At 49.5% G+C, this 26,166-nt stretch overlaps 1 protein-coding gene across 1 annotated transcript in view; it reads left to right on the forward strand.

Moving 5' to 3' along the window:
• Nucleotides 1–2: 2 nt before the first annotated feature.
• Nucleotides 3–26,166, forward strand: part of RPA1 (replication protein A1) — a 34,248-nt gene continuing 8,084 nt past the window's right edge. The window contains exons 1-14 of the mRNA XM_083715147.1: nt 3–154; nt 1,758–1,805; nt 3,146–3,224; nt 4,956–5,064; nt 7,430–7,518; nt 8,791–8,901; nt 11,611–11,740; nt 12,941–13,043; nt 15,387–15,455; nt 16,314–16,506; nt 18,254–18,393; nt 19,804–19,952; nt 23,886–24,018; nt 25,136–25,312. Coding sequence (XP_083571273.1) covers nt 122–154; nt 1,758–1,805; nt 3,146–3,224; nt 4,956–5,064; nt 7,430–7,518; nt 8,791–8,901; nt 11,611–11,740; nt 12,941–13,043; nt 15,387–15,455; nt 16,314–16,506; nt 18,254–18,393; nt 19,804–19,952; nt 23,886–24,018; nt 25,136–25,312 — 1,563 coding nt within the window. The 5' untranslated portion in view covers nt 3–121. The remainder of the gene's footprint in view (nt 155–1,757; nt 1,806–3,145; nt 3,225–4,955; nt 5,065–7,429; nt 7,519–8,790; nt 8,902–11,610; nt 11,741–12,940; nt 13,044–15,386; nt 15,456–16,313; nt 16,507–18,253; nt 18,394–19,803; nt 19,953–23,885; nt 24,019–25,135; nt 25,313–26,166) is intronic.

Below are 26,166 nucleotides of genomic sequence, written 5' to 3' on the forward strand. Positions count from 1 at the left end.
AGCACGTGACGGAGGGAAAGGAGGCGGCGGCTGCCTCGCGCGCGCGGGACGAGGAGGCCGGCTCCGCCCCCGCCCCGCTCTCCTCAGAAGCGCCGTCGGCGAGGAAGAAGAGGAGGCCGGGATGGCGGCGCGGCTCAGCGAGGGGGCCATCGCGGTGAGAGGGGAGGCGGGGAGGGGGCCGCACTCTGCACATGCTCGCGCGCACGCGCTCCCGCTTTCTCTGCCGTGGCTTTTTTTAGTTACAGATAGGTAGCCGTGTTGGTCTGCCATAGTCAAAACAAAAAAAAATTCCTTCCAGTAGCACCTTAAAGACCAACTAAGTCAGTTCTTGGTATGAGCTTTCGTGTGCATGCACACTGTGTATCTGACTTAGTTGGTCTTTAAGGTGCTACTGGAAGGAATTTTTTTTGTTGTGGCTTTTTTTAGTGAGGCTGAGGAGAGCGGGAGCCGCCAACCCCGAATTAATGACTCCTAGCGCTTTTCTGGCGACTTTGCAAGTAATATTCATGTATTTGCACGTGGTTAGAAATCCAGTTCAGGAATACACGAAAGTACACGTGTGTGTGTGTATGCAAGAACGTGCATAACTTACAATTGGTTACATAAATTTGCTTATACGTGTATGTTTTCCATTTTACATACTTGCATATACAGTGGTACCTCGGGTTACATACGCTTCAGGTTACAGACTCTGCTAACCCAGAAATATTGCCTCGGGTTAAGAACTTTGCTTCAGGATGAGAACAGAACTTGTGCGGCAGCAGGAGGCCCCTTTAGCTAAAGTGGTACCTCGGGTTAAGAACAGTTTCAGGTTAAGAACGGACCTCTGGAACGAATTAAGATCTTAACCCGAGATACCACTGTAATCCCTAAATCGTAGGCACTTTATGTGTGCATGTGCCTATTGTATGTTACCCTGCCAGGGTGGTCTGCAGCCACAATAAAAACATCAGAAACCATTTTTTAAAGTACAGAACAGTCATTGGAATGTCTGGCTACTGAAGAATGCCTGTGTATCCACACACTTACTTGCATCAATATGAATTGCAAGGGGAGAGAGACTTTCCATCTGGCAATGGCTCTTTCCACCTGCCTTGCCCCCTCCAACCCTGGCAGCCTTCATGGGAGAGCTGCTCCAGAGGAAGAACTGCAACGGGAGAGAGACTTATTTTTTTTGTTATTTGTTCATATCCCACCTTTTCGCCAAAACAGGGACTCAAGGTGACACAGGGTAGAGTTGTATCAAGCATTAGCCCTGCTCTCAAAGTAAACCTTTTTTCATTAAGGTGTGATGAATCGCTTAGTCTTTTAACCCTGAACCTGGTTTTGGCCGGGGAGGGTGGGATATTATTATTATTATTATTATTTCAGTGGGTCTACTTTGAGTGATATGTAGTCCAGAAAAATACTATAATTTATTACCTGCTTTTCACCATAAGTTTCCTGGGCAGGTTACAACAATTAAAACACAATGTTTAAAACAGTTTAAAACAACTTAAAATAGCAGATAAAAGGTCGGCTCTCATTGGGTGCCAAAAACTGGAGGGCTGCAGGTTCCTCATTCCCTGTCTCCTAGATAGGCTCCTTTTGCAGGCTGGGGAAGCTGGAATTGCCTCCCTGGGGAACCACCTGTAAATGTGCTGATCCTTGCTCCAGGAGAATGAAAAACTTCATTTAGTCCAAGGAAACCTTTTCCTGAGATCAGGCCATTCACCCTCTCTTGCTCAAAGGAGTCAGCTGTCTATTTCCTTTTTCAGGCCATGATGCAAGGAGAGAATGTTAATAATCCTGTCTTGCAGCTCATTGTGAGTATTCCCTGCTCCCTGTCCAATAAGCTTCAAGATAAATGTACAGGAGGCCAGGTACTGGCCTTCGGGGGGGGGGGAGCTTTACCATCTTGACCCAGGGGGCAAAGCATTGGGGTGTTAAGGAAAAATCTAGATGTGAGGCTGCTTAGTCACCCAGCTCGTCGGGCAGAGCCCACGGGTCCCTGCGGAATAAAGGAAGGAGTCCAGCCAAATGGAGCAAACAGCTGTAGACCAAAGTTTATTGCGCAATAGGTTCAAAGAGCAAATTTGAACCCCGAGGATGGGGTGACAAAGACTTTTAAAACTTTCCCACCAATACAGTTCATACAGCATCATTACTTCATCACTGACATGTCACAAAAGGGGAGGGGTTAACCTTGGCAAACATGTCCAGACAAGTCCTTGGTACAAGATTAGCATAAGCAGACATGTCAGGGCAAGACTCAGGTATAAGATTAGCATAGACAAATACCGTATTTTTTCGCCCTATAGGACGCACCGTCCCATAAGGCTCACCTAGTTTTTTGGGGGGGAAATAAAGGAAAAAAATATTATTTCCCCCCCAGGCGCGGGTCGAGCTTCCCCCGACCCCAGCCCCCAGAACAGGCAACTCTCCGCGAGCCTGGTGCTGGGCCCCCGCGCCTTGCGGAGAGCTGCGCGAAGTCTGGGCGTGCTGAGCTCAGCGCGCATAGCCTTTGGCATGCAGGCAACTCTCCACGAGCCGCGGGAGCCCGGCGCGTGTTCCCACGGCTTGCGGAGATCTGAGCAAAGCCTGGAGAGCGAGAGGGGTCGGTGCGCACCGACCCCTCTCGCTCTCCAGGCTTCAGCAAAAGCCTGCATTCGCCCCATAGGACGCACAGATTTCCCCTTCATTTTTGGAGGGGGAAAAGTGCGTCCTATGGGGCGAAAAATACGGTATGTCTTAAGTACCCACCACCCAAAAGTACAATAGAAGTTCCTTTGCATGTCTGGAGCCTGAGGTGAGTCAGGTGATGAGATTTGGCTTCCTTTGGCTAACAATGAGCCCAGCAATTGTCACCTCTGGGAACTTGCTGGAGTCCTTTTTCAAGGGGAAAATAGCTTTGGAATGGAGGAAACTGGGAAAGGAGATGATTTTATATTATTTTTAAAGCTAGGTAACTTCCCTGAGCTGTCAAGTTGAAAGCATACATTCAAGCATAATATTTGTAATATGTAACTTTAAAGATGTACTCTCCCCCCCCCCCCCCGGTATTTCTATAACAGGGACACTGTATGTGTCCTTCACATTACTGTTCTTGCCTTAAGTCAACTCTCCTTGTTGGACCTAACCATGCCTCTTGTGCTTTTCTGTGCAGACCATCCGAGCTATCTCCACTGGAACCGGCCCACAGCGTTACCGGATGCTGATGAGTGATGGCGTGCAAACCCTTTCCTGTAAGCATCACGTGCACAGAGACAGTTGGCTGGGGCGACATTGCTGCAAGATGCTCCTGGACATCAGCACTGGCGATTTGGAGGGGTGTTGGTATAGCTCAGTTGTAGAGCCACAGGCTTACACCCAGAAGATCCCAGGCTCAGCCCTTGGCACACGCTTCTTAAAAAAGGACCCTGAGTTAGACAGGCTAGGAGAACCCTCTGCCTGAGACCTTGGGGGGCCACCGTCAGCCAAGCATGGTACTACTAGGCTAAATAGACCATATGCCGTTGTGACTAGAGGCCCACTGCCAATGTGCATTTACAAGAGGGTGTGGAGTGCAATCACAAGGTCTTAAGAGTTTACCCTACACTGGTGAAATTACCTACAGTAACTTTCCTAATTCCTGCTCTAGTGAAGTTTGACTTACTCTCTCTCCACCTTGCTGCTTGGCCACTGGTTAGGTAAAGACTAAAGAATTGGTGGTTTTGGTTTTACTTCCTTCCAAAGAATCCTGGGGACTGTAGTTTACCCTTCTCAGAGCTACAGTTCTCAGCACCCTTAACAAACTGCATTTCCCAGCATTCCTTAGTGGTGATGGAACATGCTTTTAAATGTATGGTGTATTCACAGCCCTTTTTCCCCTCCAGAAAAATAGGAACTTGCTTTGGTAGGGTTTGGTGGAAGCCTTCTTGTGCTAGCGGCCTCAGCATGTTCTTGAGCCTTTGGGTTTGAGAGCTTTTAATGTTCTTTATTAAAAACATAAAAGGAAAAAGAAAAGGGGGGAGAAAACTTAAAGGATTGTTATTATACATATCTTGAACTTTATCTAATTCAGTGTTTATACAGTGGTACCTTGGGTTAGTACCTCGGGTTAAGAACTTTGCTTCAGGTTGAGAACAGAAATCATGCGCGGCGGCAGCAGGAGGCCCCATTAGCTAAAGTGGTGTTTCAGGTTAAGAACAGTTTCAGGTTAAGAACGGACCTCCGGAACGAATTAAGTACGTAACCAGAGGTACCACTGTGCAACTGATTTCCATATATTGACTTTGTCTATAGCAAGTCTACGTTTATATGTAATTTGCTCATGCATTGTGAGTTTATACATATCTTTTATTCATTCGCTGAAGGGAGACGCATTTATGTTCTTCCGGTTCATTAAAACCAGTCTTTTTGCTGTAGTAAGGGCATGTAGAATCCATTCATACTGTCTCTTAGTTAGATTGCATGTATTGGGAATAGAATTCAAAGGGATATTTTCCTCTGCAAATTCAAGATTTTTCTGTATAGTCTTGTTAATCATTTCTATTACCCCCTCCCAAAAATTTACCTATGTGGGACACTGTATGAACTTAGGTTTTTTAAAGAGTTCGAGAGCTGCTGTGTCACGAGGCTTAACATGGCTTCAGTTTCTTGGCTTAATGTAGAGGCTATTCCGTCTCAAATTGTCTTTTTGGAAACGGAATGTTGGTTTGCATTTCAACTATATCCGTAGAATCATAATCAGTGCAAGATGCAGTTGCAGGCCTCCTTGGCATGTGGCTGTCCTCCAGCTTTTATTCAGGCACCTCTATCAAAGCAGAGTCTGTCTTTGGGTGGTGGTTGATGAGATGTGTGTTGATTTAAGTCAAGCAGTTCCTAGATCTCTGAGCAGTAACCTGAAGTCCTATCACAACCAGGCCACAATCACACGGTGCCTCCTTTCACCTCATAAAATACTTTCCCCCTCCTTTCTTCTTTTTCTTCTACAGCTTTCATGCTGGCAACACAGCTGAACGACCTGGTTAATGACCAGGGCTTGAGTGCGAACGCCATCTGCAAGATTAACAGGTTCATCATTAACGTCCTGAAGGATGGAAGGTAACTGCTCAATCTGTGATAAAAGTGAGGGCCTATGATTCTGCTTTACAATCCAATCCCCTCTAGTGTGACATTAAGGTCCAGGCATGGTGTTTTATTCCTCTTGGTATGGGTTTGTGGTCTTTCATCTTAGCCCTCAGGTCTGCCACGGCAACCTGGGAAGGAAGTTTGCAACAGCAATTTTTCCTTAGATTTTCGAATTGCCTTGTTTACCCACACATAGCCATATTAGTCACTTTTGTGGCACATTGAGGGTCTAGAACAGTGTTTCCCAACCTTGTGCCTCCAGCTGTTTTTGGGCTACATTTCCCATCATCCCTTGCCACTGGTCTTGCTAGTCAGGGATGATGGGAGTTGTAGTTCAAAAACAGCTGGAGGCACAAGGTTGGGAAGAAGAACAAAAAGGACCAGCTCTAGGAAGATTCGGACTACAACTCCCATCAGCCCTAGCATCAATGGCTGTACAATGCTGGTGCTGATGGGAGATGTAGTCCAAAACATGTAGAGTGAGCGCTGGCTTCTGGGGTGCCTGATCTAGGGTTCAAGACTCTGATACAGCATTGTGTCCCCTCCTTGTGGAGAGCAGGCAAGCAGGCAGCAATTTCTTACACATTTTGTATTTTTATTCTGTTTCAGATTTTGGGTAATTTTTAATGCTTTTTAATCTCTGTTGTAAACCCCTCACAGAACTTCACTTATTGGGTAAAGGTAAAGGGACCCCTGACCATTAGGTCCAGTCGTGGCCGACTCTGGGGTTGTGGCGCTCATCTCGCTTTACTGGCCAAGGGAGCCAGCGTACAGCCTCCGGTTCATGTGGCCAGCATGACTAAGCCGCTTCTGGCGAAACCAGAGCAGCGCACGGAAAGGCTGTTTACCTTCCTGCTGGAGCGGTACCTATTTATCTACTTGCACTTTGACGTGCTTTCAAACTGCTAGGTTGGCAGGAGCAGGGACCGAGCAACGGGAGTTCACCCCGTCGCGGGGATTCAAACCGCCGACCTTCTGATCGGCAAGTCCTAGGCTCTGTGGTTTAACCCGCAGCGTCACCCGCGTCCCTCACTTATTGGGTAGTGTTGAGCAAATAAATCACAAAATCATATGTGACAAAAGTGGTTTCTTTTGTGAGCCATAAAATGTGAAACCACCATCTGATCCAATGGTAGTTAAAATGCATTCAAAACAATAAAACAATGGGCAGACAGAATGTATTACTTCCAGTTTGCCTTTCTCTGTTTCCTCAAGATTTCCAAATCTTGGACTGTAACCCCACCCCCCACCCCCAATACTCTAAATCCAGTACAGTTGTACCTCAGGTTACATACGCTTCAGGTTACAGACTCCGCTAACCCAGAAATAGTGCTTCAGGTTAAGAACTTTGCTTCAGGATGAGAACAGAAATCGGGCTCCGGCAGCGCGGCGGCAGCTGGAGGCCCCATTAGCTAAACTTTGTTTCCCAACCTTGGGCCTCCAGCTGTTTTTGAACTACAATTCCCATCATCCCTGACCACTGGTCTTGCTAGCTAGGGATGATGGGAGTTGTAGGCCAAAAACATCTGGAGCAGTGTTTCCCAACCTTGTGCCTCCAGCTGTTTTTGGGCTACATTTCCCATCATCCCTTGCCACTGGTCTTGCTAGTCAGGGATGATGGGAGTTGTAGTTCAAAAACAGCTGGAGGCACAAGGTTGGGAAACGCTGATCTGGAGGCCCAAGGTTGGGAAACACTGAGCTAAAGTGATGCTTCAGGTTAAGAACAGTTTCAGGTTAAGTACAGACCTGTGGAACGAATTAAGTACTTAACCTGAGGTACCACTGTACTAATACAGGGTGGGTAAACTCAGACCTGAGCCCTTTCTGACTCTCCAACATGATTCTCCAACCCTCTCTGCCTGGCCTGCAAAACTTGACCCAGCTTTGCACCTTGAGTATTTTAGCTGGTGATGCTCCTTGGTTTCCTGAATGGAAGATAGAGAGGGGTTTGTGTGTAGAAACTAGCTGACTGTACAAAGGTAAAAACGGACGTGTGTTGCTCTGCCTACTTTTCCCTCTGGTCCTGCTTACTGCTGCCATGGGACCCTTGGAAAATTGCTGTGAAGGAAATGCAGCCCTTGCGTGCAGCCTCCCCACCCCTATTCTAACATATGAGGACCTTCGGGTGTAGGGTGGTATATAAATTCAATAATTAAAATTAAAGTGCAGCATGGATTCTAGTTGCTGTAGCACTTAAATCCCCAGTTTGGGTTACCTCTGCCTCTCAGCTATTGCCCTGTGGCAAAAGATCCTGACTCCTGTTTACCTTCCCAGCTCACAGTCTCTTAACAAGCAAAGCAGGCACCAGGCGGGTAAACCTTCAGCTTTTTCTTTGCAGGAAGGTGGTTATTGTGATGGATTTAGAAGTCCTCCAGACGGCTGACATGGTGGCGGGGAAGATAGGCAATCCTGTGCAGTACACTGAAGGTAAGGAGCTTTCCTGAGCGATGGGTCTGCAGGGGCCTTGTTCTGGCATCTTAACTGCTGCGATGCCCTTTTCAATGATGTGTTTTCCCCGTCCTAATGAGAAACAGGGATTTTGTGTTTTGGCTTGAAATGCCTTTGTGTCTGGATTAGCGATTTCTTCTCTGCTGACGTCCCCTGTTACTCCGGGATCACTTCTCTCATTCATAACTCCTTCCGCTTTGGTGAGCGGTCGCCACCATCGGAATGTGTTCAGCCCTTTGGAACAGAGTCGGATGACGCTAAAATTGAGTTTTCGGCAGGGCACATCTCAGACGAAGGATTAAATCCATCAGCCCAAGAGAAGGTGGCAAGTGTTCTAGGGAGAACCCATATTTAAGAACGCTATGAGTTATTTGCAACACACTGGTGAACCACAAAATTTCCTTGTCCTCACAGAGAGGAGCCGCGGGAGTTAGTTGGTTCATAAGTTGAGTCAAATCAGCCAGACTTAATGCAGATGATTTGAACTTCACAAATTTTTGGAGCGTAAATCTAAAGCATAAATTCAGGTCCAGAAGGAAAATATTCTGGAGTACAAAAACAGTTTTTGTTGTCCATTTGCTGAAGTGTGGAAATAAACAACCCTACAGCCTGGATATCCACAGCCCTTAAAGCTTAGTGTGTGCCTGTTTTAAATGCAGCATAGATGAAAATGAGATTTTATAATGAGACTTCACTATACAGCTGCTAGGGTTATTATTGTTTATTGAAATATTTTTATCCCCCTCTTAACCCCCCCCCCCAGAGGCTCACAGACTTGAAGAGGTGAGGGGGGGGGAGAGAGACAGTCCCTGCCCTCATGAGACATGGCACAAAATGAATATGGGTTGGGAGAAAGTTAGAAACAAGCAATCTGAGGTTCAAGTTCTTGAGTTTACAAATAGTTCCAGGAGTTTCCTCCATCCTCTGCATTTTATTTTATTTGAAGAAGTGTATGTGGCTTAAATTTAGGTAAAAGATTTGAGCAGTTTACAAAGAATGTACAAGGTTCTGGGCAGTCCTACTCCTCAGAGTAGACCCATTGAAATTAATGGACACAAGCAGCCAAAATGCAACTGATAAACTGTTTCTCCATGGTGCCTGGGACTAGCGTGAGCTGGGAGCTCAACAGCCCCCTGCTCTGTACACTGCTTTGACTGGTTGAGCAGCTGCACGGAGGTCCGCAAGGGAGCATGTTAGACTTTCCTTGCCAGCTCTTGCCACTGAAATGGCTTTCCCCCCTTTGCTTCCCAGGCACTTTGCAAGCAGGGCAGCAGCAGAGCTCTGGGAGCCTGGCAACCAACCAAGCCCCTAGCAGGCCAGCACATCCGAATGAGAGCACAGCCGCAGCAGCCACAGCAGCAGGTAAATGGTCCAGGATGTGTGAAGCAGAGAGAGAAGGAGGTTTGATGAGCAGCAAGAGAAGGTAGTGTCTTGCTGCTCCCATGCGGCTTGGCTTCTCTTGTCTGTGTGAGGTCAGGGTTGCATTAAAAACCACTGGTCAAAATGTTACTTGCTGCAATTTGAAAGGGGGGAGTGGTGGTGGTTGGTTGGTTTATGGCTGAAGGCCCTTCCCAGTCTTGAGATCTGTGTAGGTTTTAGTTAGGGGTAGCCAATGTGGTGCGCTGCAGATACTGCCAGGCTCCAGCTCCCGACAGCACCTTTGATCATTGGCCAAGGTGGCTGCTGGGAGTTGGAAGCCAGCTGTGTCTGGTGGAAGGGCCATCCCTGCGCTAAGCTCATTCTGGCCTCACAAGAACTGGAGAGATTTGGGCTGCCCTGTGCAGAGTCAGGGCTGCCACCGTTCTTAAATACCCAGAGCAAACCCATGGGAATTGATGTACGTGGCTCACATAGGCCCATTACTTCCAGTGGATCTACTTTGTCGTATAGGATCTTTTGAGCGAAAGGGCAAAGAGGTTTTGCTCAGTGGGCGCCCATTTCATAGGGATGTAGGAAGCTGCCTTATACAATGCCCCTCTAGCGCAGTATTGTCTGCACTGGTTGGCAGAAGCTCTTGAGCAAATTTTTTCAGCAGGGGGCTGGTCCACTGTCCCTCAGACCTTGTGGGGGGCCAGACTATATATTTTTTTTGGGGGGGGGGAATGAATGAATTCCTATGCCCCACAAATAACCCAGAGATGCATTTTAAATAAAAGGACACATTCTACTCATGTAAAAACACGCTGATTCCTGGACCGTCCGTGGGCCGGATTTAGAAGGCGATTGGGCCAGATCGGGCCCCCGGACCTTAGGTTGCCTGCCCATGCTCTTGGGGGTTTCAGGCAGGGAGCCTTTCCCAACCCTAGGTGGAGCTGCAGTCAGGGATGGAACCTGCATGCAAGGCAAGTACTCTGTCACCAGGTGCTGCTGTCGTTCGCTCTGCTGGCCTCTGCACGGACAGTCCTAGCAGACCAGCCTCCTATCAGGCTCAGCCTGCACCTCTGGCCCTCCAGCTGTTGCTGGACTCTCAGCTCCCATCATCCCCAGCATGGCCAGTGGTCAGGGTTGGTGGGGATTGTAGCCCAGCAGCATCGGGGGGGGGGGTACAGATTTTTCCTTCCCCCTACTTTAAATGGAAAGCCAGAAAGTCCAGCAGGTGGGGGAAAGTAACATCAAAGCATACTGGACTTGATTTGCCAAAGGTTTCTCTTGGTGCTTCGCTTGACTCTGAGCTCTTTGAGTTTGGCTCCTGGCTCGTTGGCAACAAACGTTTATAATTAAAATTGCCTTTTTGTTTCCAAGGGGTGAGTGGTGCTAACAGGGAGGATGGTGACATGGAGTTGAAAGGCAAATTGAAAAAGAGAGGCAGACGCTGAAATTGAAACAGAAAAATAATTTTTAGCCCCTGTCAGGTTACAGCGGAGCTTCATTAATAATGATAGAGCCAGTCATTTTCGTAGCTTGCAGAAAATTATCAGAGGCGCACACTGTAATTGTTATCTAAATGAGGAAACACAGCTTTGTGCTGGCATTTGATAGGCAGCTTAATTCTTTTTCTCTCCCCCCCTATTTTTACTTTTTATTAAGGCATTATTTCACAACAGCGAAACAAACTGTGGTGCAGCGTAAATTATTCAGCATAAAAGAAAAGGAAATACATGTCTTGCAAAAGGAGTTTACATATCGGAACAGCTTGTGTATATGTTGCTAACATTATAAAACTTCCGGAGGCAGACTAGTCGGTTGCAACAAAAACCCCTGCAAAAGTGTCTTGTTGCCACCTCAGAAAAGACAATGCACATTTATTAAGGTGCGATCCCTCGTAGGCGGCAGCCCATTTCACTAAAGGTGCAAAGCGTAGGCCAGAATAAGTATGTTTTAAGTCTTTAAGATGCTGAAAGGATCTGTGTTGATTTTAATATTGTAAACACCCTCCCTCACCCCCCACTGGTGCTGCAGTTTGTCCTCTTTTTCATGGAATGTGCAATTCAAGTGATAACAGAGAATGTTAGCAAACTGCATAATGAGGCTTTCCCCTCCTTGCAATACTCAGTGTGGCTGGTGGGGGGCAGCGTTTGCACACAGAATTGCTATAGAAGGGTACAAGGCACTAGACTGTGAACTGTCACAGGGTGCCAGCTGAGTGTTGCGGTGATTGTTCCCTTTGGGCAGAGCAGGATGCTCTTGGCCATAAAAGCTAAATGCAAAACAACAACAAAAAGTTGTGGTAATAGCTTGTACCAGCTCTTGCCTTTGCTTGAGATATTGAAGGGGTGGGGTGGGGGAAGTGGCCGAGTGGCGCCAGAACCAGTCTGTCCTGGGTTTTGGTCAATACATGGAAGGAGCTCATGTGCCAGGGTATCTTGATGTCGCTGCTGCGCCGCAGAGCTGAATCCCTAATCGTAGGATTGTAGAGTCGGAAGGGACAGTGAGAGGCATCTAGTCCAACCCCCTGCACTGCAGGAGTCACTGCTAAATAACCCCCAATTTATGGCCATCCAAGCTCTGTTTAAACAAACTCCAGCAAACGAGAGTCTGCCACCAACTTAGGAAGTCTTTTCCACCATCGAACAGCCTTTGCTGCCAGAAAGTTCTTCCTAATGTTTAGCCCGATACATCTCTTGTCTTTAGGGTCTGCGTCAAAATACATCACCCCTTCAAAGGTGCCTGGGAAAGTAGGCGGCTCCAGCTTCCTGAGCACCCCTGGGGGCTCCCAGACCAAAGTGGTGCCCATTGCCAGTCTGAACCCCTACCAGTCCAGGTAAGTTGTCCAGCGTGAGGGTCTGCCACCACCATGGCCTGAACGCCCTGGGCACTCAGAGCTGCGTTAGCTTCACCTCAGGGCTTGCTGCCCCATTGCCCTATGCTTGTGTCTCTGGTCTTAATTGCTTAGCCCCAACTACTGTGGGATTAACCTCTCCCGGTTGGGCGACAAATTAATTTTTAGGAAGTTGATTTTGAAGCATGCAGGTGCCTCTCTTTTTTTGGGGGGGGGGGAGGGCTTTGCTCCTGTGGCACAAAGTCTGCAGAATCCGATGCAAGCTGCGCTCTTGAGTGCACGTGCATGCGTCTTTGCCTTGTTTTTCTTCCCAGCGAAAACAGAGTGTCCTTCCCGACTGCGTTCCTAGCAGGTGGCTTGGGCATGGCAGGCTTCCATTGTGCCTGTTTACCATCCTTGTTCCTTTGCGTTTCGGGTTTCCAATGCTGCCGTGCTTCATTCAGCAAGTCACTGGCTGTAGTCATTGGTGTAAATTGTGGGGGAAGGCAAAGAATAGGGAGGCTTACTCCTACTGCGGCAGAACAAAGGGGCTTTTGTGCTGCGAGATGTACGAGAGCTATGAGCTGAATGCCACTTATTCCATATGCACATCTGATGAAGTAGGCTGTTGCCTACAGAAGTGCCTGCCAGGCGTGTTCCTTTGTCTCTGCCCTGTAGGTGCTCTGCTGGGTGAGCGGGAGGCGGTCCCTGGATCAGCCATTGGCTGTCATGAGGCTCGTAAGGCGGGGTTGGAGGCCCTTTCAGCCTCATTCTCTTGTGGTGGGCAACCTTTTGGAGAGCCCACATGCCAGTGCTGGGCATGGCTGGAGGCAGAATTGGGTGGAACACCAGATTTGATCAGAGAACTGTATTCCAGTGGGATCGGTGCCAGTGGTTTCTGTAGGACCACATCTATTACCCTGGCAAAAGCACTCTAGGAGAGAGGGGTGCAGGGAAGGGGTGGAGTGGGAAGGGGAGGGGGAGTCCAGAGGGCTGGACAGACAGGCCTAGATGGCTTCATTCTCCCCCCTTCACACACACACGCACACACACGGTAAGAGACTGCAGCACTTCCTGTGTGGTTCTTCCCTAATCTTAAAATGGATTTCAAGGCCGTCCGTCTATAAAGGCTCTTGAAGAGATTTTGGCAGGAGCTAGTCCAAGTGGGCTGGCAAGGTTCCTAATTCTCCCCTGTGGTTCTAGGTGGACAATTTGCGCCCGGGTGACTCAGAAGGGCCAGGTCCGTGCATGGAGCAACTCACGTGGGGAAGGGAAGCTTTTCTCCATCGAATTGGTTGATGAAAGTGTAAGTGTTCGTGGCGAGGAGTGAATTGAAGGCTGGGTTGGGGTTGATGGGAGTTGTAGTCCAAACCCTCCAGAGGGCACCCAGCTGGCAAAGGCTGTTGCAGAAGAAAGCTACAGAGAGATCAGCCAAAAGCTCTGAACTTACTACATGCTCCCGTCTCTGCTGCCGCCGCTGGATTCAACAGCCCACCTTTCCTTGAACGCCCTGAGTTCAAATCAACCATCCCCCCCCCCCATTCCCAGTCTTGAAGTGGAATATGTAGGCTGCTTATTCCCTGAGAGATAGAGACTGGCCCAAGGTCACTCAGTGAGTAGGACCATGTCTCCTCCAGACCTTCTCTAGCCTTCTACCCCACAGGTTCTCTGTCCACCGAAAACCTTGTGTCAGTAAGGAGGAACTTTTAGAGAGAGTAGAGCAGCCTGCTGGTTTATGTTGCTTCACCCCTTTAATGGACAGCTGGCTCTGCTGCTGCTGCTGCTGCTGCTGCTGCTGCTGCTGCAGTGTGGATTGCAGGTTCTCTCCCCCCCCCCCCCCCCCCGTAGCCCTGTGGAATCAGGGAGGTATGGTATGCAAATGATTAGCATCTCCAAACAGAACATCTTTTTAATTAGAAAATAAATATGTAACTGGAGGAAAACTCCTGCCTCCAGTTTGTTTGCGAGGAGGGAAGCTTGATTAGCCAAGCCCTGTACTTAAGCTCTGTAATTCCAAGCTTTTGATCAAATTACAGCTCTCTTCGCTGCGCAGAGGCTTGTTGCCTGTTTGTCTGCATGTGTGGAAACATTTTTTTGGGGGGAGGTGTGGCTCTGAACTCCTGGCACATCCTCATCAGCTGTTCCTTTTGCTTCCTCTCTATCTCCGTGCTGTCAGGTTCCTGACTGACGGTTTTTATTACAATTTTAATACTCCTCCTGCATAAACATCTTAGCTGGTGGTGCTCTAGCTCCGCTTTTAATTATCACTTTGGGAAGGGCCTGTCACAACACTCTGGGTGCCTCTGCTCCTGCTGCTATGTGGGTGATGTCATCCGCTAATTTGTGGAGCGAGAAGCAGGTATCGGGGAGCTTGTGAGACGACGACACTGTCATGGAGCCGGAAGAGGGCTCTCAGCTGGGCGGCAGCACAAGGGGCTCATTGCTGCTCTGTATGGGCCAGGTGTGGGGGACCTTTGCTGGACTACAATTCCCATCAGCCCCAGCAAGCATCGTCAGTGGCAGGGGAGGATGGGAGTTGTAGTTCAGCAGCACCCGGGGGGGGGGGGGCAAAGATTCCCTATGCCTGGCATAGGCCCTGTTCTTCTGGAGTTTATTTTCAGGGGACTATAGGGAAGCATGCAACCCAGAGAGTCTTCTTGGAGTCCAGGTGGGGAGAGGAATCTGTTCATAGGTATTATTTTTATACTTATCTTTTCATTTGCAAAATATATTACATCACTGACATTAAGGACAGGGAAACAACATGGCAGCGAACAGCATAAAATCAACAGTAAAATTACGTTCATAAAGCAAATACAAAATACCTTGCATCATTAGGATTGTCAGCTGATTTGGCAACTAGAAATCATCTGCCCTTTTAACAGATTGATTGATTTTAAATTCATGTGAAATTTACATGCTACCCAAGCCTGCCTCTCTGGGATAATGGTGGAACTGTGAGAAGGTGCAAAAGGTTTCCTCGCCTGTTGCTGAAAGGGAAGGCCACCTTTTCACCTTTTCCATCTTCTGTGGTAACAGATCAGCACTGGTGCCTGGTGGGAACAGACCGGTGCCACTTCTGCTGTGGCCCTGGGGTACATTCAGGTGGTTTGTGGCATGCCTGCAGATTTATGGTTGAAGATAGAAGACTGCATATCCATCACACTAGACTTTTTTTAAAACAACTAATCCTGTTAGTCACTTTTTTGCTACAGGCAACTCAAAGCAACTTTAAAAAATCATGCGTTAAAGAAAACATTGAAACACCCTACCCACTCTAAAAAGCCCCAGATCATTAAAAGCCAAAGGCCTGATTACAAAGGAATGTTCTTGCCTGGCGCCTGAAGATATATAACATTCATATTGACTGCTAATTGTAATTTAATTGCTTCTTTTATTTCTTACCTGTTGTATCTTATTGAATTGCAATTTGAATTCTGTGGAATGGTAATACAATATGTAAGCAGTGAAAGAAGCAGTGAAAATACTGCTGCTTTCACGTACAGCATCTAGCACAGCACATTGCTTCAACAGGCGAAGGAACCGTTAAGGGGTCTGCAAAGACCCCCCAGCAATTTTCATGTGGTCTGGGGGTGGGGTTGGAATCCCCTTTTTTGTGCTGATTGCCCTTCCTGCTTCCTTATTTCAGGGTGAGATCAGAGCAACGGCCTTCAATGAACAAGTGGACAAGTTTTTCCCCCTCATTGAGTTGAACAAGGTACTGTGCCCTTGGCTGGATCAGCGGGGGTGGGGATGTATTTTAAACGTGTTGAAGCAGAATGTGCACTGCCTGCCTTCATTCTTGCCTGGAGGAATAAACCTTGTGTGGGTCTGGCTGATCTGTGGGCCTGATAACTGGAATCTCTTAAGGCTAAGGGGGAGAGTTTTTCAGTTCCTCTTGCCTATGGGGTGAAGGCTTGCAGTACAGTTTGATTTGCCCATAGCCAAACCTCCCCCCTCCCCTGCAGGGTCTCTGGGTTAGCTCACAGGTTAGGAGGCGTGGCTGCCCTGTCCACATGCCTGAAAACAAGAGCAGAGCTCTCCTATAGTAATAATCATGGTTATTTAATTTATCAGCGGCGTTATACGAAAGAAAAAGCCTCAGAGCAGCTTGGCAAGTTAAAATGCAACAAACTAAAAGGAGAAACATTCAAGGCAGGGAACAATTCAAAAGCAGAAGGTGCTCCTCTGCTAACATAAAAGGCCACAGGACCCCCCTGCCCCCCGAAAGATGAGCATCACCGTGGGAGGCAGCCTAGTTGTCAAAGGCCAGCAGAGTATTCTGCAGCTGGAGCCCGGTTTGTGTGGTCACCCTCCACCCCTCCCTTGGGTGGGGCATCTGGAGAAGGGCCTTTGATAAAGACAGCAGGGTTTGGGCTAGCCCATATAAATTTGAGGTTCCCCTTTCAGGAGACAGCAAGTGGACTTGTCTGAAAGCGCAGGTTCCTCTGTGTTTCTGGACGCGACCCTGATCTCCCACCCCCTTGGAATTTCCTTAGTTGGGGTTGAGAGGGGAGCAGCGGAGCACTTGAATCGGGGTGTGTGTGGTTGCTTCACTCTTTTTTCTCTGCCTCAGGTCTATTACTTCTCAAAGGGCCACCTGAAGACGGCCAACAAGCAGTACACGACCGTGAAGAACGACTACGAGATCACGTTCTCGAACGAGACGTCCGTCGTCGCCTGCGATGAAGCGCAGCACCTCCCCTCTGTGAAGTTTGACTTCATCCCCATTGGTGACCTGGAGAGCGCAGACAGAGACGCCCTTGTGGGTGAGGGAGGCAGTGGCGGCATTGCTTGCGTGTTTAGCAAAATGTTTCTGGGCAGCACTGTCATAACGATCCAGCCATGTGAGGATATTAAAAACAACAACAGCAACACCACAGCAAAGTCGTTTACAGCACACAAAATTACACTCAAATCATCAATACTGCCTGGTAAAGAAAAAGGTGGCCATTGCAAAGACCTTGTCTGAATAACAGTTTTTAGGAGATGTATGAAAGAAGGCAGGAATGACTCCTGCTGAACCTTCATCGGCAGGGAGTTCCAGAGGGCCTGCCGCCCTAAAGGCTCAGTCCTTAGTGAAGGCAGCCCAAGCCTCAGGGGGTGGGAGGGGAACCACATGATAGGCCACATCAGAGCATCTTTAAAGGTCCCAAAGACCTTGGGCAGTCACTCCCAACCTGGCGCCTTCCAGGGTGTTTTTGACTACATTTCCCATCAGCCCAAGTCAGTACTGTGCTGCTGCCTTAGGTACTGAGGTATGAGTCTCTCATGCTCACTCGTTGGAAAGCTCCCCTGGCACAGTCCCAGTGCTGCTCCTTGTTGCCAAGAGACCAGCAGCCTTCCTCCTTCACGCAGAGACCTAACCACCAGCTGGGGTACATAGTAATTTGTGTTTTCACAAGAAGAGGACCATTGAATTGCTCTCTCGACCTTCCTCCTCTTGGGCTGTTGCCTGCCGCATTAGCCCTCTTGGCTTGCTTTCTAGACTGACTCTGCCAGACTTCCCCTCCCCTCAGTGATCTCAGCTCTTGTAGTAGCTCAGGTGAAAGGTTCCAGACTGCCTTAGTGCACTAAGGCACAGCTTTCCAGGGCCTTACTAATTCGAAAGGTACATAAGCAAACTGGGCTGCGGGTCAGGGCCTTGCTGCTGCAGTACTTCCCTTCAGGGTGATGATATTCTTAATTATTAATTATTTCTATGCTGCTTATCTGACTGCGTTGGCTCAACCACTCTGGGCAGCTTCCAACAAATTAAAGCACCAAACACAGTGAAATGTCAAACATTAAAAACTTCCTTATCCACATTTAACAACTCAGAATGATACTTTTGAAGGCAGCCGCCACCAAGCTCCGTAGCCATGCTTCTGTCCTGCACGTCAGCCAAGGGTTTGTGCCCTCCCCACAGTAAAAACCCCCGTTCATGAAATGGATCCAAAACCCTACCTCTGGTGATGCATGGAGTGGCAAATGATAAGTGTACGGTGCTAATTAGGATCATAATGTCAGAAGAGGCTGGCGGCTGGCCAAAGGAGGCCCTTCTAGTCCCACGTCCTGTTCCCCACAGCGGCCAGTCAGATGCTCTTCCTCTCCACTTGTGTTTCCCAGCAACTGGTATTAGGAGGCATACCACACTGGAGGGAGAACACAGCCACTGTAGCTAATAGCCACTGACAAGCCTTGTTCTAAGCAGTTTACAGGTATAAAATCAATTATAAAATCTATACATAATTAACAATATGCAGTGAAACTATTCCATCAAAGCATTAAAAGCATCCATAATTTAATATGCAGTAAAACAAGCCAGTTAAAAAGCATAGCAATTAAAGGAGTTATTTTTAAAAAGCTATCAGATCAGGAAGTTCGGGTTCAGGTGTGTCTTCATGAGCCGGCGGAATGCCAATATGGATGGACCATCTCCTATTTCGGCAGGGCTGATCTGGGCTACTCCACTAACATGGGCTGTGCCATAAACGTATGGAGAACGCTCCTAACATCCCTCTGCTTGCCTTTCAGATGTAATTGGGATCTGCAAGAGCTGCGAGGACCTCACGAAAATCACCATAAAGTCTTCCAATCGAGAGGTGTTGAAGAGAGTTGTGCACTTGATGGACATGACTGGGAAAGGAGTGAACGTCACTCTGTGGGGAAACGACGTAAGTTGTCAGAGGAGTAGGGAGCCCATTCAGGGCAGAACATTGCTCTTAGAACCTTAAGATCATAGAAATCATGCAATTGTAGAGTTGGAAGGGACCCCAAGGGTCCTCCAGTCCAACCCTCTGCAATACAGGGTTAAAGCATCCAAGAGAGAGGGCCACCCAACCTCTTCATTTCTGCTGCTCTGTTGACCAGCTTGCCTCACCTGTGGACCCAGGAGAATGGCACCCTTTGACAGGTGCCTCTTGGCCCTGGATCTGGGAGGAGCCATAGTAGAGCCCGTGGTTTTGTATGTAGAAGGTCCGAGGTTCCGTCTGGCATTTCCTGTTCAAAAGGATCAGAGGGGAGGCAATGAGGAAGACACAGTCCTGACAGTCCTAGCAGACCAGCCTCCTATCAGGCTCAGCCAGCACCACTGAAGAAAGCTGAGGCTGCTGGGACTTGCAGTGTCTGAAACATCTGGAGGGCGCCAGGTCGGGGAAGGCCAGGCAGGGCACAGATCTCACGAGAGGGCAGTTCCCTGAGCTGTAGTTTATTCTCAGCTCCTTGATTTAAAAGCCAGGGACATTATTTTTTATTTCCTAAGGTTTTTGCTCCCTGCAATTCCCCTCCCCCGCCCCAAATAGGGTTGATGGAGTCGTGATGGCCTTGGGTTTAATGCTGTCGTGCTCAGAAAGCACTGAGGGAGTCATTTCCATACTTTGCACTGCAGCTTCCTAGGTTGATACTGCAAACTCCTCTTGCTTTTGAAACATTGGGGGGTTATGCGGGGGGGGGGGTGAGCAGAGCCCACGCGAGCACCACTTTTCCTGCCTCCTTTCGTAGAGACCCGAGAACCAGGGGCTGGTTGAGAAAGTGCTGTTGTGGACTCCTCATGGGCTTGCTGCACTTGGGCCCAGGGAGACTCAGGGCCACCCAGACCCCATAGGCATGCTGCTTCTTGTGCCATACATAGGGACGAACAAGGAGTGCCTGCTGCGTTAGGGCAGTGGCTCACCAATCTCGTGCCTGGTCCATTTAGTGGCCAGGGCCCAGCAGGGCTCTCTCTCCTCTTGGGATTCCCTGTCACTGCCATTCAGGTGCATTTACTGTCCCTGGCAGTGGAAGCAGAACATAAGCATGAGTGTTAGTAACTATGGTTACTACCTACTTTCTTCTTTGTGGATTTGTCTCATTGTCTTTTAAAGCCATCCATGTTGGTGGCCATCACTGCCTACTGTGGGAGGGAGTTCCAGAGTTCATGTACTATGATGTGAAGGAAATACTTTCTTTTCAGCATAGTTCTAGTGCTTTCCCCCCACCATGTGTAATTTTCCCAATCTCTATAATGCTGCTTCTTACTCACCTTTTCCCTAAACTCAAATGCCCTCTTGTGGAATGAGTGTGCCCCTTCCTCTTTATCTTCGCAGGCAGAGAACTTTGATGGCTCTAAGCAGCCTGTGGTGGCCTTCAAAGGAGTCAAAGTCTCGGATTTTGGTGGCCGGACTCTGTCTGTTGTTTCATCGAGCAGCATCCTCATCAACCCTGACATCCCAGAGTCCTTCAAGCTGCGTGGATGGTACGCTTGCTCGCTTCTGTGAGCGCCGCACGGCACGTGTTGGATTTAACATCTTGGCTGGAGTGGGGTGGGGGAAGGTAAACCCCACGCCATTCCTGGCCACAGGCTTGCATGCAAAAACTAGGCACTAGGAAGTTGAGGTGTTGTTCCTCTCTCAAGAGGAACAACACGCACACCCATAATCCTGTGACCAAACCTTGAAGGATTGGGCGTTGAAACAGATGTAGGGTGTGTTCTGGGCACCCTGGAGGACAGTGGAGGGCGAGGCAGATCCGACCCATCCGCTGGGAGCTTTTTGCAGGCGGCTGCTCTTGCAGCACAACTCCTTAGAGCATAAGCAGAACCCGCTGGATCAGGCCAGTGACCCATCTAGCCCATCATCCTGTTCACACAGTGGCCAACCAGATTTTGTATTTTTATGTTGTGAGAACTGCCCTGTGATCTTCGGATGAAGGGCGGCATACAGATTTAATAAATAAATAAATAAACCTGATGCCTGTGAGAAACCAGCAAGCAGGATTGAAGCGCAAGAGCCTCTCTTCTCCCTCTGGGTCCCATCAGCTGGTATTCAGAAGCATCAGTGCCTCCGACTGCAGAGGCAGCGCAGAGCCGTCCTTGATAGCAGCCACCCATAGCCCTCTCCTCCCCCATGAATGTGTCCAATCCCCGTTTAAAGCCCCTCAAGTTGGTGACCATCTCTGCCATCTGCCGGAGGGAGTTCTATGGTTGGACTCTGTGCTGATCCCTTTCAGCGAGGTCTCCCGGTGATTCCTGACCATTTCAGTGAGATCTGCCCACTAGGCCAGCCTGCTACCCTCCAGGTGGTTTGGACTACGATTCTGATTGGCTGCACTGGCTGGGGTGGGGGAGAGAGTTGTGGTCCACATCACACCAGGCTGCCCCACAAGGCTTCCCTCCTGTGTTGCACCCCATGTTTGAATCAATCAGGAGGGGGCTTGTCCCACCTCACCCACCAGATGCCCATTAGCCCAGCCTTCTTCGGGGACCCCCTCCCCCCCGCTTGTGTTTCCTTCCACTTGCTCTCATTTGTAGAATACTCCTGCTTCCTTTGAGCCTCTTCAGGGGGAGGCGATGCTGCTTTCTTGTTCTGGGAGGGGCTTGCCATTTATTTTCACTCTGGCTTCTGTGTTGATTACAGCATTTGACACGATGCCAAAAGGGCATTTAGTTGCTGGCAACTGCGCAGAGGCTGTAGCCGCTCCACACTTGCCTGCTGAAGCACAAAGTTCTGGGGCCAGGGTAGGGGAAGAGTTTTTCCTGCCCCGCCAGTTGACGTGTGAGGAATCCGGACGTGGCCAAAACATGCTCAGGGAAGCTTGCCTGCATTCCTGAATCAGCCATAACAAGTTTTGAGAAAGTTGCTTGGTTAACCTTGGGCTTCAGTCCCCCCCCGCCCCCCGGTTTATAAACGGGGCGCAGACAACGCCTCTCTGCTACCTCGTGTGTGTTGCTGAGGAAAGGAATCCATTAGCGACGGAGGCACTTCAATAATGCACTCCGTTTCATTTGGCGCATTGTTCCTCTCTAAGTGCTCTTGGCACACTCAAGGCTGTGCCAGAGACAGAAGAGGAGGCAGCCGTGCTCGCCTCCTCCCCCTGCCAAACGCTTCTCTTCTGAATTGCTGGCCAGCCTGAGAAGCCACCAGGAGAGGCACAGGATGGTGGCGTCTCTTGTCTCTGGGCACCTCCTGCATGCTTGGAGTGCCGGTGCGTGGGCTGGCATTCATGGACGGCTCTGCAGGCGTGATGGACGTTTGGAGAGGGGCTTGGAAAGGAGGCCGAGCCTGCCTTCTTGGTAACTGTGTTGGGGGAGGAAGTGAGCACCGGAGAGAGGTGGGGCAGGCAGCTGTGAGGCAGAAGCAGCCGTGATGCAGAGCGTAGTCAAGGAGGACCAAGCAGGTGGTTGTGAGAGAGAGCCTCAAAAGTGCCAAGGACCTTGGCCACCCTGCCTGACTTCGTCCCTCTGGGACAGGGGTCAGCAACCTTTTTCAGCCGTGGGCGGGTCCACCGTCCCTCAGACCATGTGGTGGGCCGGACTCTATTTTGGGGAAAAAAATATGAACGAATTCCTATGCCCCAGAAATAACCCAGAGATGCATTTTAAATAAAAGCACACATTCTATTCATGTAAAAACATGCTGACTCCCGGACCATCCATGGGCCAGATTGAGAAGGCGATTGGGCTGCATCCGGCCCACGGACCTTAGGTTGCCTACCCCTGCTCTGGGAACAGTCTTGGAAGGGAAGAGCCACAGCTCCGTGGGATAGATGCTGTTTTGCATGCAGAAGGTTCCAGGATCAATCCCGGCAGCATCCCCAGGTAGGGCTGGGAACAACTCCCTGCCTTGACCCCTGGAGAGCCTCTGCCAGTTAGTGTGGACAGTACTGTGCTAGGTGGAGCCAGTGGTCTGACTCTGTATAAGGCAGCTTCTGTTGTTCCTCTTAAACACTTCAGTTCAGACTCTCAGGGCCTGTTTACCTCTTGGATGTCAGAGCTGAGCTGCTTAAGATGTGCAAGCGATGGGCTCATGGGCATTTGAAACTCAAGTGCCAAGGGCTTGGCTTGGCTCCACTCCTTTCCCTTCTGCCTTTTAGTTGTCCGCAGGCAAGGAATGCTGTTGCTTTGGTAAGGAGGAGCACTGGTCCATGTGAGCCCCGCAAGTTGCCACCTTGATTATTGGTGGGTCCTTCTCAAGCACAGAGTCACCATTTTTCCAGAGGGGGATGTGGCTGCATCCCTCCAGAACGGGGTCAGTAGCTCAGGCTGGCTCTGTTCCCCGAGGTGCCTGCTTCCACTGCAGGCTTGAGAGGGGAATCCTTGGAACAGGAACTCAGGCAGTGCCCTGCCTGCATGGCTGCCTAGAGTGCTGCTCACCCCTTCAGGGAGGTTTTGCAAAGGCGGGCCTGAGGAGCCCCCTGGGAAGACAGACAGGACTCTGCCTGGGCTCTCTCCTCAGCCGCCTTCCTGGCTCTTTTCCTAGCAGGCCCTGTGTCCTGCCTCCGTTGAGGGAGGGCTTCGCCTTTGCTCTGGCCCTTGCACACTCCCACCTGGCATTCTGCCTCAGGCTCCTTCCGAAGCCAGCAGTGTTCACAAGTGGAAAATGCTGCGTTCAGCCCTTTCTTTCTTTCTTTCTCTCTCCCTTCCTTGGTGAAATTTTGTGGAGGGGAACAAAAGTCTCCTGAAGCAAAGCGCCCTCCCCTCCCTGCCCTGACGGCTTCTTGCTGCTGTTGGTGTGGGCTGCTGCTTCTCTCCTCTTTTCTCTTCTCTGTTTCTCTTTCCACCTGCGGTACCCGAGAGGTTGTCACTGAGCCCCTCTCCTCCGCCCGACGTGAGCTGCTCTCTCGCTTCCTTGCTTGTTAGCCGTGCCTGATGGGTCTGATGAAACAAAGGCCAGCGCTTCGTGCGAAAAAACAAATTAAACTGCGGTGCTGCTTGTTGGTGCAGGGGTGGTAGCACCAGCTTATCTGGTTGGCAGAGGGGCCGGCTGGTTTTTACTTCGGGCATGGGATCTATTAAGCTCTCCCTGCATTTCTCTCCCAAGCTTCTGCAAAGATAATGTGAGCATGTAATTTAGCTCTCACCGTGCAAATGTCCCAGTGCCCTCAGCTCTCCTCTGAAGCGGCTGCAGTGCTGAGCCATGGCCTCTAGTTGGCGCACGAGCGAAACGGAGCGTGTCCCCGTTTTCCAAGATTATAAAATATTGCACTAATTAAAATGGAGTATTAGCGCATCCTGAAATGCTATTTTAGTGAGTAATATACACAAGTTACTGTAATTGTTTCCTGTGCAAGCCATTGATAAAAATCCCTCTTGCATTGAGCGCAGGAGGGTAAAAATAAAAACCCTGGTATGTTTCTTCTTGGAACCGAGAGAAATATCCCACACCCCCGCTTTATTTTGTTTTGCTTCCAGGTTTGACTCTGAAGGGCAGCTCCTGGAGTCCACCTCCATCTCAGGCACAAGGACTGGGCCTATGGGAGGTGCAGACACCAACTGGAAGAGTCTGCATGAGGCCAAATCTGAGAACCTGGGGCAAGGAGATAAGGTACAATGGGGATTCAGCGTTTTGGGCTGTTCCCTGGGGCTCCTGTGGTGGAGGTGGCAGAGGCAGTCAGCCAGCAGAGCCCTGCATCTAGAAGGTTCCCCCTTGCTGCCTGCAAAGTCATTCGCAGAGCCTTAGACAAGTTCCCCCTTCAGCATCCCTTCCCTTTCTCGGAAATGAAAGTAGCAGCTACGTTCAGGGGACGGGCCATAGCACCTGCCTGACAAGCAGAAGGTCCTCAACAGCATCTCCAGGTGGGGCTGGGAAGGAGGCTCCTGCCTAAGACCCCAGAGGATGCAGGAGATGCTCCTGAGCTAGCTGGGCATAATGGTTCCTACCTTCCTTGCAGAATCACTAAGGACAAAAATCAAAATAATTTAAAAATTGCATATTGGAATTCATTAAGTGTTTCATACTGAAGTGGCTGTATTTTATTCTTAAGAATGCATCAGACGTTCCTAAACCTTACAGTAAATAACCAGTTAAAAGCAAAGCAGTTAAACCACATTAAATCATACCGTGTCTGGAGGCAATTCAATTCCAGTGGAGCAGAAACGTGAAGGAAACACTTTGGTAGCCTAAATGTCAGTCTTGATAACAGCTCATTATCTTTTAAAATAAGAATTAAGAGCAATAGCCCTGGTGTCTTGAGGTGTTGGGATGTTAATAAGGCAAGACAAAGGGCCTCACATTTGCAATGAAGGGAAATGTCGGCCGCACAGCCAGTCAGGCTCCTCAGCCAGCTCAATTAGTTCACTCTCTAAACGGTTCGTCCATTAATCAGTCAATTAAAACACACATGCGCAGGTTACAATATCTCAATTCAGGTAATGTGTTGGAGGATATTTAATGAACACAGTTCTTTATCTTGACTCCTAACTAGCACAGGCGCATTGTTCAACTCACTGTTGGGAGTTTGCCTGATTATGCGAAGGAATGATTAGGCAGTGGACCCTTCTGGTTTTGAGCAGGAGGTGTGGCATGTTGGGGTCCCTTTAACATGGGGGGGGGGGTGGAGCTGCAGCGGCCTGCCTGTCTCCCTGAGGGGCTGCTCTGGTGGTGGCTTGTCAGTTTTGAAAAACAAAATCCCATCCACAGCCTTTCCTGCCCCCCCCCACAGGCAGACTACTTCAGCTGCTTGGCCACAGTGGTGTACCTGCGCAAGGAGAACTGCATGTACCAGGCCTGCCCATCCCCGGACTGCAACAAGAAGCTGGTCGACCTGCAGAACGGGCTTTACCGCTGCGAGAAATGTGACCGGGAGTTCTCCAACTTCAAGTACCGCATGATCCTCTCGGTGAGTCCCTTTTCCAGCAGGTCCTGTGCCCTTCGCAGGCAGGCTCCTTTTCGGCTTGGGAGGAGCTGAGAGCGCTGTGTGTGCAGGCCAGCCTGCTCTTGCTAAGGGGAAAGATGAGCACCAAAGAGCTTCTGTCTCCTGCTCCAGCGGACGAGAGAAGATTATGCTGAGCCAATCGGCATTTGCAGTGGTCTTTCCCAGACCACGTGAGCGTGCATAGAGACCACCTTCTGTTTCTCCCTCTCTGGAGCTGCGGGGGGAAGGCTCACTGTCAGAACCCCTGCAGGGAGGGAGGAAGGGAGAGAGAGAGAGAGAGAGAGAGACTCCCCTCCAAAAGCCTGGAGAGCTGCTGCCAGTCAACGCAGGCAATGCTGAGCCAGATGTCCTGACTTGGCATCAGGCAAGGCTCCTCTGTTCCTGAGCCCTGCATTCCCATGGAAAGGTGCGCTGTTCAGATGCCACGCAGAGGGGCCAAGCAACCCTTCCTCCTGCTCCTCACTGCAGCCTCTGCAAGGAGCGCAGCAACGGCTGCTCTCCTGCCCACCCAGGCCAAATGGGCCCCTTTCAGCCATGACCGTCCTTTCCTTTTTTATACTGATATTTTCTTAGTAGAATTTCCTTTATAAAGAAATAAAGCGATAAAAGGAAAAAAGGGTGGGGAAAAGAAAAGTGAAGAAAGTTCAGTGTAATACAGTTAGTAAAATCAGCTACATTTCCATACCTTTTACACACGTGTACATATATGTGTGTGTGTGTGTGTGTGTGTGTGTATATATATATGTAAATAAAACCGTAGAGTTGGAAGGGACACAAAGGGTCATTTAGTCCAACCCCCTGCAAGGCAGGAATCTCAG

This window comes from Podarcis gaigeae (assembly GCF_964106915.1).
Source record: "Podarcis gaigeae genome assembly, chromosome: 15".
Lineage (NCBI taxonomy): Eukaryota > Metazoa > Chordata > Lepidosauria > Squamata > Lacertidae > Podarcis > Podarcis gaigeae.